Here is an 11,360-nt window from a genome sequence, read left to right as displayed (position 1 = left end):
ACACCCTCCACAATAAAAATGATCGATCAACCTCTCATAATTACAAAAAAATGAACAAAATGAAAAATTATGATTGGTTGAATGCGGTTTGCACGGTTTGTACAAATTGAGTGGTTTGCATTTGATCGCTCCCCTATATATATATATATATATATATATATATATATATAAAATTGGAATCATGTGAAACCAAGGGTTTTCGTGAGATCCGTAAAACCAATTCTCAACTTTTGGATTAGATCTACAATCTGACAATCTGAACATTTATAAACGCCAAGACACTTCTCAATAATCACAAAATTGTCACCGTGCAACTTTATACCATTAGATCATTAGCTTATAAAGTTGATCAATGAATATAAATTGGTCTTACGGGTCTCACGAAAAACCATTGGTCTCACGTGAACCCAACCTTATATATATACGCACACACTTAAACTTGAGATCATCTGAGACAAAACTGTTTTGGTGAGACATGATTTTTATAATTAAAACTTCACAACAAAACACTGTGAAAATAACTTTCATAGTTTTTTTGCTATGAAAATTCGTTGTTTTTACTTTCATAACATTTTGTTGTAAAGTTTCAAGTATAAAAATAGTGTCTCACGTGTCTTACGAAAATAGTCTTGTCTCACGTGAACTCAACCCTATATATATACACATACATACACTAGAAGGTTACTTATGCAATGCAATGAGATACATCTCAATTTTAATATTTCATTTTATTTTGTTCACTGTGATATTATAATGCGGGTTTACAAGTATTTAAACCGTCTTGAATGGCTAAATTTATTATGTGTGCACAACAACGTGTATGAAATAATTTACCGTATGAAATAGGTGTCGAACGACACTTTAATTTTTTCACACAAATATTGTTATTACTAGCGTTATCAAATGAAATGCTAATTATTTTAGCAGTTAAATTATAAAATGCAAGACATTTTTTTAATAATTGAAAATTGACGTGCACCTGAATGTGGTGCACCAAATGGTTCAAACGCGATTACACGTTTGAATAAATGCCATGATGTAGGCTCAACCCAATGTGTCGTTATGCATATGTACGAAACCGGCAATCTGTATGGTGCGCTCCATACATCACACGTCAAAAAAATATTGTTAGGCAAAGCAGAAAACATTTGTTGCATTTCAGTTGGACACATTTTCCACATTTTAATTGCATCACGTCTAAGGGTTTGACGACTTATCGGCTTGTATCGTGGTTGTAGTGTCTCTTGAATCAACTTCGTAACATGAGGGTTGTCGAAATGTCTGAAAGGCAACCCAACTTGAATGACACATTGTGTTATCATTTGTCGGTTCAACTTGGCATTATACGACCATATTTGACTTTGAGTGTCAAGTATCGATTGGCTTGAAACACATTTTTTCAGTGTGCCCCCTTAAGGTAGAATTTCCTTCCTCCGTAAAGAGAGCTTGACATATTTTGCATTATGCCTTTCTTTTCCCGTTTGTGAGGACCACCAAATTGTAGTGATTCCAAATCTCGGATTTTCGTCCGTGGTCGGCGAGAACTTGGGCAACTTATTCTTTTAATGCATCATATTGTTCACGGGCCATTTTGAAGACAGAGAGAAAAAAATGCGAATTGTGAAGTGGAAACAAGAAATGAATACCAATCGAATTCTACAAAATATAACGAGAAACCGAGAATTGTGAACGTTTTTTTGCGTTTTTTGCGAATTGAGAACTTGGTATGTAAAACTCTCAACCTTGTTACATATTTATAGTGTTTTGAGGACAAAAAGTACAAAAAAAGGGTCAAAAACGGCTACATAATGGTCACATAACGGCTAGATTTTCAAAAAACGGCTATATTTTTCCGGCCGGGCCTTAACCGGTCCCGGTCCCACAAAACCGATAAAATCCTTAAATGGATGTAACCGGCAGTCCTGTAACCGGTCCCGGGCCGGGCCTGTTTGGCCATCACTAGACCAGACTATATAAGCATTTACATGTAACCTTTATGAAGTTAAAATCTGCACATATATTTTGGTTCTCGGAATCGATTCTTCACCGCTACACACTATATTTCATAATAATCGTATTCAAATCTATGTCCGCAATCCTTTCGATGTCTAATGAACTCAAAAATCTTCTATATGCTACGAGGAAGCTCCAATGGAGCCAGCACCATATCATCGAGTTGGTGCAAAAATTCTCAGAGATCAAAGTTGATCACTCGAAAGCATCGTGTTTGGATCTTGATTACCGACCCTTTTTGTTCATCTTTGCGTTTTTGCACATCCGGACACTTTTCGGAGTCACTTCAACCAACTCGTCTTCTTGGATGTACTCGATGCAGTCATCAAGACTATAATCCATCGGCGTATCAAGAACAACTGCATTATTCCAATTGAAATGATCACGATGATGGTGGGGGCTATCAACACGACAAGATAATCGTTGTTTTTATATGAATATGTTCGAAAGACCCTTTGAGGAGAGACGAGGTTCCAACATATAAGATGGTCCAAGTCTAGAGACTCTTAACACGCCCCCCCCTCCAAACAGAGACCGGGGGCTAGACAGTGAGGGACTGCCCCAGATTGTCGAGTCCCTATAGTGATAGACCTCGGCTCTAAAACCATATGGTAATATGTGGAACCCATCAGATTACTCTTCAAAAGAGCCCTTAGAGAGCAGTGTTGACGAGAAAACGAATATAAAAGTTTCCAACGTATATCAAAGAGAATGGTCCAATTCTGATAGACGTCAACGGTTTTAATCGACGTGTATGAATGGGACCTTTCTTTAGGACATGGACACGGAGTAGTTTCTTACCCGACACTTCTTTATTGGATCGGACGTTGGTAGCTGCTTTCTTTTTGCATACGTTGAGGGACAAGTCACCAGGTCGTTGATGGATGCCGACAATCATACCTTTGTAAACTTCTGTTCCGGGTCTAACGAACAATTGCCCCCGTTCTTGAGAACTAGCTAGAGCGTAAGACGTTGTGGTTCCATCCTCGAAGGCAACCTATACGTATAGTTTTTACACGAAAAGTAAAAACTATAAATACAATTTAAACGGCAAAATGAATAAAAAACGAAGTTTGCCTTAGCTCCTGTTTAGGTGCAACAATGAATATTTCTTTTCTCGATCAACGTAACATTGTTCCAAAATTTCCTATTTAATGTAACGAAGTTTTTAGATTTTCTTATTCTTTTACTTGTTTTGACTGGTAACCTGTTGATCTTATAACATTTGATAACGTGGATAGCAAGTTTATTATCCACTTGGCCGTAACCCTTTCGTAAATGGGTATCCACATCATCAAGTGTTATGAAATCAACAATTTACCGGTCAAAATGGATACAAATAAGAAATCTTGAAACACTTTTTTTATTAACCTAGATATCCAACCCGTTATGCGAGCCGACTAATCCCAGGGAGACCACCTGCTTTGCAGATAGCTCGGAGTCACCGCATTTGAACCTCCGTGGCCACAAGGGGATTTTTATTCCTCCTTGGATTTGAACCTGGGACCTTCTGGTACTTTTGACCTTTGGAGCCAAGCTCAAACCAATCAGGCACCACCCTTGTGGTTAAATCTGGAAACTTTGTTATATTGAATGAGGTAAAAAAAAATCTTCGTTACACTAAATCAAACTTTGTTGCATTTTTATGCCATTTGCCCTATTTTCAAATCCGTTCTGTTGAACGGATTCTTAGGGGGGCAATGGAAGGATGAGAAAGATTAAATTTTTCCGTTACCAGGGATCCAAGATCACGGGTTGACATGTCGCCAGACCAAGGTCCGTAACTGTCAAAGATCGTGTTAAGAATCGCCGTTCCTCGGGAAGCCGTCAGAATGGCATTTCGCAGTCCAAGAAGCCCACGAGTCGGTATCTTGTATTTCAATATCGTTGTTCCTTCAGAACTGATAAGAAAAGTGTAAAAGACTTTCAACATCCTATGGAACTAAAGAACCAAGAGCTTCGGGAATTTAAAGACGGGCAACGAGAGTAATGAGCGTACCCAAGCCCTTGCATATCGAACATCAGGCCACGCCTTTTACCGAGAAGTTCAACAACCGGACCCACGTGTTCTTCGGGCACCTCTACAGTGGCAATCTGCACGTAACATATTAAGCTTGGAGTAAACGATCAAATTCCAATTACGCTTTGTGTTTCTTTTAAAGAGTTTCTAAAGGATCCTGTATGAATAACCAAAGAAATGTATGATCTACTGGAGTAACAATTTTGTGAATATTTGTATTATAAATAAGAAAAAACGATCCAATTCTGGTTTCGATTGGTTCGGAACATATTTGGACCGACCCAAATTTTCCAAAACTTCACAGAGAAACCAGAAACACCGCATGGCCGAGTTTGGTTCAGTATGGACTAGCTGGTTTCGTTTGTCGATTGATGCCAACTTACGAAATCTCAGACAGAATAATGTTGTCGAGTTCGTAAGAAAATTGAGTTAGTTGCATTATTACCTCATAAGGTTCAAGCAACTTGTCATCGACTCTTTTGTTAATCACTTTTGGAGGCCCCACCATGAACTCGTAATTTTCCCTTCGCCTAGAATACGAAAAATTTGTGTCGATAAAAATGCTTAGTCCATAAAAACGGAAGATTCACAATGTAAACTGAAATGTCTTACATGTTCTCAATCAGTATGGTGAGATGTAAAGTACCACGTCCGCTAACAAGAAAAGTATCAGCAGTTTCACCGTCTTCAACTTTCATGGCCAAATTTCTCTCGAGTTCACGGTAGAGTCTGTCTCTTAAATTTCTACTCGTAACGTACTTTCCCTGAACAAGAACAAACAGGTGTTCATATGATACTGTAAACCATAAAAAAGACAAGACCGATGCGCGCTTCTCACATATGGTCATACTCAAACCCTTGACCTCTAGGGAGGCTAGGGTCTACTGGCAACCGGGGTACCACTCGGCCAATGACCCTACGGTCAAATCCCAAACTTGTGGGTTGCCTAATGAATTCCCAAGAATGTGTCACTAGGCACACAACATGTTTTCACCCTCTCGGACCTTTGGTGGATTAAGTCGACAGGTTACCACATCAACTTGAACCAGCCAAAACTCACCTTTGTTTTTGCCCACTTGGAAAATGTGAAGAAAGTTACTTCAGCACATATAATTTAATATGCTTTGTGCATAACATACCTCGCGACCAACAAAGGGTGAAGTGTTGATAGAGAAAGCCATTTTTACGGTAGGTTCTTCCACCCTAATAGCAGGCAACGCCTTCCCATCGTTTTTATCAGCAATTGTCTCCCCAATCTGATTAAAGAAAAACGAATGATGATTTCAGCATTTCCACTTTTCTCAGACAAGTAAACAATGGAACAAGGTGAATGTGTATGTGTATTTAGCCTTCTTATTTGAGTCGGCCCCTATATACATGTGCATATGAGTGTGTGTGTGTGTATGTGTTATTTACCTGAACATCACCAACACCACAGACGGCACAAATGTCACCAGCCTCCACACTTTCTGCAGGTGCCCTGTAAAACTTCTCAAATACGAACAATTCACTGACTTTTCCAAATCTGCATGCATCATCCGGTGTGCAGATCTGAGATCATGTTGAAAAGAAACACAAATTAGAAGGCAATTTTGTTGTTCCTCTTTCAAGTTTGCTTTCAAAAATCATCGCAATTTCGTTGTTCCTTTCTATGTCTTATGCTCTCAAGTTTGCTTTCAAAATCATCGCAATTTTTCAAAAACAAACTCTTAGACAAAACTTGTTTCTACAAAACTTTTTCACAAGACAGAGGCATTCACGGGAAAAGCCTCTCCACCTCTTAGGATAGAGGAAAGGTCTGCCTGCATCATCCTCCCACCCCAGATCATGCTCCGAGTAGTATTTACCGGATAGGTTTGGTTTGGTGTATTCATGATTTGCCTTTCGAAGATGACATATGTTCTTCAGAAGTTAATAATTTGAGTCGACTACTATAATCAAACTTACGCGAACATCCATGCCTCTACTCAGAGTCCCGGCATGTAAGCGTCCAATTGCTATTCTTCCCTTGTGCTCATCGTATTCGGTACTCGTGACCTACAAGTAGTTTAAGAACATTCAAAACCATTACAAAGTAAGCCACAAATGCTTCCATGTGAGTAACGAAAAAACTTGATGCTTTATAAAGCAACAAATATCACAGTTCTATAACCAAAGTCCAAAAACGATATGAAAGCAAGGTCCCAAACATAATGTCTTCCAATCTATAAGTATATGGTATAGACCTAGCATACAAAAACTCTATCCAAAACAAGAATCCACAAAGGGGCCCTTTAGACCTGAAAAACAATTTGAACTCTTTTAAAGTATTAGGAAAAGAATCTAAGATTGGAATAATTATGAAGTATCACCCTGTTCAATGGCAAACACAATGCTACACTTTTGATGCATATAAATAGAAGTTGTCGACTCGACTACTAGCACCCTTAAGAGACTGGATAATGATTTCACAACATCCAAATTGCATCTATGTTAGTAGCATGAGTCAAGGGGTATATAGGTCATTCGAATTTAAAGATCTTCCATAAAGAAAAACGAATGTGATAACACCCAGAGATGCTACATATAGACAACAATAAGGAGATGAGTCCCTGTAGCTTTAGCCCAACAGGTAAGGAGATGGACATCCTTGCAGAACGACCAGAGGTTTAGGACATCACCCACCTGCCCATGGGAGAGCAATTTACCTCTCCAGGATGGCCGTGGGACCAATACAAGGGTGGCATCATACCCTTTTTTCAAAACGATAAAAGAAATGGAAGACAAAAACTGGTTTATATTTGCACAATGCCTTTCTGGTTCAAAGTCAAGATTAGATTCTTGTCATATGATAGAGAGTGTCATTCAACAAAACACAAAATTTGAAGCAAGAAAGGGAATCGAAATACGGAAGGAACGTAAATGAGCAGTAAAACTCACAAGCATTTGAAGTGCACCATCTTTCTTAATACGTGGTCCTGGTATGCATCTAATTATCGTCTCAAAAAGTGGTCCAAGATCATCTGCCAAATTATCAGGAGAGAGTCCAGCCATTCCCTTTATACCACTCGCATATACTGCTTGGAAATCACACTGCACAACAATTGAAAATTTTGTGCGCTATGTTATATTATATGATAACACAAACATACAAGTGACAGAAAACTGTTTTCAAAGTGCATTTTGGTCCAATTTGTCGGGTCAAAAACAGAAAGGAAAGGGTTGTGGGTGTGTATTTCTGTTTGGGGGTTGCATATGACATACTTGTTCATCGGATGCATTTAGTTCAATGAAGAGTTCAAAAGTGGAGTTGATGACAAATTCTGGACGAGCAGACGGTCTATCAATCTTATTGACAACAACGACAACAGCATGACCAAATTCAAGAGCTTTCTTCAAAACAAATCTTGTTTGTGGCATTGGGCCCTCCACAGAATCTACCTGAAAAACAACCAAAATTCCCAGATGTTAGTATTGTAACTCGTGAAATAGGTGTCTATACAAAAGCAAATCTTTAGAGGCAAAAAGAGTTACTCCCTCCACCCCAAAACCAAAACCAAACGAACCCAGTAAATCCCACATGAGGTAGGGTCTAAGGAGGGTGTGATGTAAGAAGACCTTACCTCCACCCGATAAAAGATTGCAACATTTGGGTAATAAGTGATTAAGCAATGCATTGATAGGTTGTCAAGAAAAGAAAAGAGCTCAACAGTAATTACCACTAAAAGAATCCCCTCCACCATATTGAGGACACGTTCTACTTCGCCTCCGAAGTCAGAATGGCCTGGAGTGTCGATAATATTCATCTTTGTATCTTTATAAGTGATAGATGTGTTTTTGCTGAGGATCGTAATTCCCCTCTCACGCTCCAAGTCATTTGAGTCCATTATTCTTTCTTCTACAACTTGATTATCACGAAATACCTGCAAAAGTAAGCAACAAGTTAGTGTCGTTTCATTACTGCAAGAAAGAATCAACAAGTAATCTAAAAAGAACATATGGAAGTAATGGAAATGTAAGCCGAATATTATGCTTACTTTTGCTTGTTTCAACATTGCATCCACCAGAGTCGTCTTTCCATGGTCTACATGAGCAACAATTGCTATATTCCTAATGTCATTTCTCCTCACTAATGCAACCTTCTGCTCTGAGGGAATAATGTACTAAAAAGGCTTAAAAAATGCATAAAAACTGTTCAATGCATAAATATGATCCAAATATAACAAACCCATGTTGCAATTATTAAACAAGAAACGATGCACTGAAAATCGTTCGGTCTAAAACCACATCAGATAACACATGGATACAATTATGGACTCCCCTATAGAGATGGGGGGACTTCTTTCAATAACCCATGAAATTGTGATAACCTTGAGAACTAGTGCATCATGTGCTATTTCATAAAATCTTTTTTCATCTAAGAATAGGATTTAGAACATTGATTAGCATATATTTGTTTCACAATGTGAACCTTGTTAGCCATTTTGTGAAACAAAAGTGACACGTAAAAAGCTTTCATATAGTGAAACAAATATATGTTCATCAATACATTAAATGCTAGCCTTGGATGAAAAAAATCATGTGAAACTATGCCATAAGGTAAAAGTTCTCAAGGTTATCACAATATATGAAGTTCTCGTTTCATGACTCCCCTATGGAGGGGAAGGATGTATTATGTGTATATCTTCCAAGGTTGAGTTCTGATGAGGATGAAAGTTATGATGAGAAGGGTAAGAAGGGATCTCCACGCTTGGATCAATCCTAATTGAAGATCAACCCAAAGAGATGCACCAAGATGTACAGGATCAATCCTCTTGAGAAGTTTAATTCATAGGGTGGGGGTGAGATTAAAAGGGATCTAAGGGTCCGTATCCCTTCTACGCTTCTCACCTTAACTCCTATTCTCACACAATCCTTTCATACTATCTTCCAAATAGCAACTATCATTTCTCCCACAGACTACAATTTCATGAATATTATGATACTCAGATACTGGAAACCAAAACAGGCCCACCCAAGAACTGCTGAAGAAATTCTAAACCACTGATAACAAATCCGAAAGATAAACAAACTTGATTTAAAATCTGGAAGTTTAGTTGACTAATATGGGTTTGTGCACTAACTATGGGTGGACCTTGATCCGACCCATGATGACCACAAATCAACATGCTACATATGAGAAGTATCATCAATCTTTATAAGCAAGAAAAGTAAAATTGGGCAAAAATAAGGATACATCATAAACAAGATGATTGATCGAACAACAAGATAGCTATGGAAACTTATGCCATCTCCTGGGGTTTAGTCATAAATAGGCAAAAACTAAGCAAATTTCAACTAAATACTAGTTTAATGACCTTAGAAACAAGAAGGTGAATGAAAATTAAAAACAACCAAACAAAGAGAAACCAGACTATATGTAAAATTATACCATCGACAGTATCAATTGCCTCAGCTTCAGAAACAGAGCATTTGATGAAATTGTGAAGTGGGTTTCTTCTTGAATGCGAAAAAGATGAAGACTTGGTGGAAAACGAATAAGAAGATAAGGTGCGACCAACAGATAGTTGTGTTCTGAGGATAGATGAAGAAAAAGATGAGGTTCTATGATTAGGATTAAGTGTAGGAGTGACATAGTTGTGTAGTCCAACAGCCATCTCCATTGCCAATTTGCTCAATCTCAGTTCACAGTCTATGAACAGAGAAAGATGGATAGCAAAATGGGATGGAGAGGATGTAATGTAAGTGGAATCGAGAGGTGGTTATTGAGTTGAAATATGTTTGGGAATTTAACAGATATATTCGTTAGTAGAAGAGGTGAGAGATGATTTGGAGAAAATATGCATAAAATGTATGGCTCTGTTCCTTTCTCTCACCCGTGTCACCTTGTAGAGCAAGTGTTCTTATTTTGTTCAATATCAAGATGGGTCCAGTCCAGGGCTCGAACTGTTGGGCACCTGGCATAGCTGCCCAAATTGGGCTTTTTTTTTTTCGTATTCTTTGTGTTGCATCCAGGGGTGCTTATGGATGGAAAATTTACCGGTCGGATAGGTAACCCTAGTGGGAAGGGAATTCCCCGCTTTGGTATGTAGCGGTCCGGAGATGGGAGTTTGTTTTCATGTCGAAAGGGGGTTGAGGATGGTACTAACCGCCCTTAAATCCGACCCCAATAAACTTTTAATTTTTATTAATATATGTATATAATGTAGGGAAAGGTTCATTTGAGAAGTAAACCTTTCATCTTGTCAACATTTATGATTTTGACTGTGAAGCACCAGATAATTTATCACATGAGTATATGGAAGATAGAGGTATAGTTTCATAACTTTTATAAATAGGCGACGAACGGGTTCATATGTGAGCCAGTGTGATTCACATATGAACTATATGTTCATATGTGAACTCGTTAATTAGTTATATGTGAATTACACGGGTTCACATGTGAACATATAGTTCATATGTGAATCACACGAGTTTACAAGACCCATGAAACCCTGCAAGACCCAAGTTGGGTTGATGTCATGCAAGAAGAGCTCCAACAGTTTGAAACAAATAAGGTATGGATTCTTGTTCCTTTACCAAAAGATAAACTTGCAATTGGTACTAGATGGGTTTTTAGGAACAATAAGGATGAGGATGGCATTGTCATTAGAAACAAAGTCAGGTTAGTTGCAAAAAGCTATTGTCAAGAAGAAGGCATAGATTATGACAAGGCCTTTACACCAGTAGCAAGGGTAGAAGCTATATACTTATTTCTAGCCTTCTCTACATACAAGGGATTCTGAGTCTATCAAATGGATGTTATGTTAGTCTTTCTAAATGGGAAGCTAAAGGAGGAAGTCTATGTGCAACAACCTTCTGGGTTTGAGAGCTCAACACGCCCAAAGTATGTTTATTATCTAGACAAAGCTATGTATGGGCTCAAGCAAGCGCCAAGAGCTTGGTATGAACGAACATAATATAACCAACGTGACTATATCTAAACACACCAAGGATAGTCAGCTGCTAGTCTCAATCGTGATCTTCAGAGAGAACAAGCATGCCGACACTGACTATCCTGCCTTCCTTTCTCAATATGGATTCTACGAATGGTTGGAGATCATACATGCCATTTAGAGATCAAAGTCAAGGTACAAGGATGTGATCGAACATGCACTAAACCAACTCTTCGACATAATATGGAAGGTAATTGGCATTCCTCTTTTACTTAAAAAATCTCAAGGAAAAGAAGAACCATCATCTCAGATGTCGAAGAAGGGTCTTCTCACAAAAATGAAAATGAGACTAAGTTCTTAATAGATGTCTTTTTCGAGCACATGAAGAGACTTGACCTGTCAATGACACTGCC

General features: G+C 38.3%; 1 protein-coding gene across 2 annotated transcripts; it reads right to left on the bottom strand.

Annotated features, from left to right (window-relative positions):
* Positions 1 to 1,977: 1,977 nt before the first annotated feature.
* Positions 1,978 to 9,774, bottom strand: LOC112518283 (putative elongation factor TypA-like SVR3, chloroplastic). 2 transcript variants are annotated; one of them, XM_025125925.1, is made up of 14 exons: positions 9,444 to 9,774; positions 8,050 to 8,159; positions 7,732 to 7,935; positions 7,277 to 7,453; positions 6,953 to 7,105; positions 5,981 to 6,070; positions 5,450 to 5,584; positions 5,173 to 5,289; positions 4,646 to 4,797; positions 4,479 to 4,563; positions 4,013 to 4,107; positions 3,749 to 3,914; positions 2,815 to 3,010; positions 1,978 to 2,372 (listed from the first exon to the last, which is right to left on the bottom strand). In XM_025125925.1, exons 1-14 carry the CDS (start codon positions 9,673 to 9,675, stop codon positions 2,239 to 2,241), a joined length of 2,046 nt encoding a protein of 681 aa, XP_024981693.1. In that variant the 5' UTR covers positions 9,676 to 9,774; the 3' UTR covers positions 1,978 to 2,238. The 2 variants fall into 2 exon arrangements, with proteins under 2 accessions (XP_024981693.1, XP_024981694.1); XM_025125926.1 differs by having other exon boundaries at positions 8,050 to 8,175; positions 9,444 to 9,769.
* Positions 9,775 to 11,360: the final 1,586 nt, after the last annotated feature.

Source organism: Cynara cardunculus (assembly GCF_001531365.2).
Source record: "Cynara cardunculus var. scolymus isolate 2C chromosome LG 9, CcrdV1, whole genome shotgun sequence".
Lineage (NCBI taxonomy): Eukaryota > Viridiplantae > Streptophyta > Magnoliopsida > Asterales > Asteraceae > Cynara > Cynara cardunculus.
Note: the sequence above shows the minus strand (reverse complement) of the source record. Positions and strands in the feature narration are given on the sequence as shown.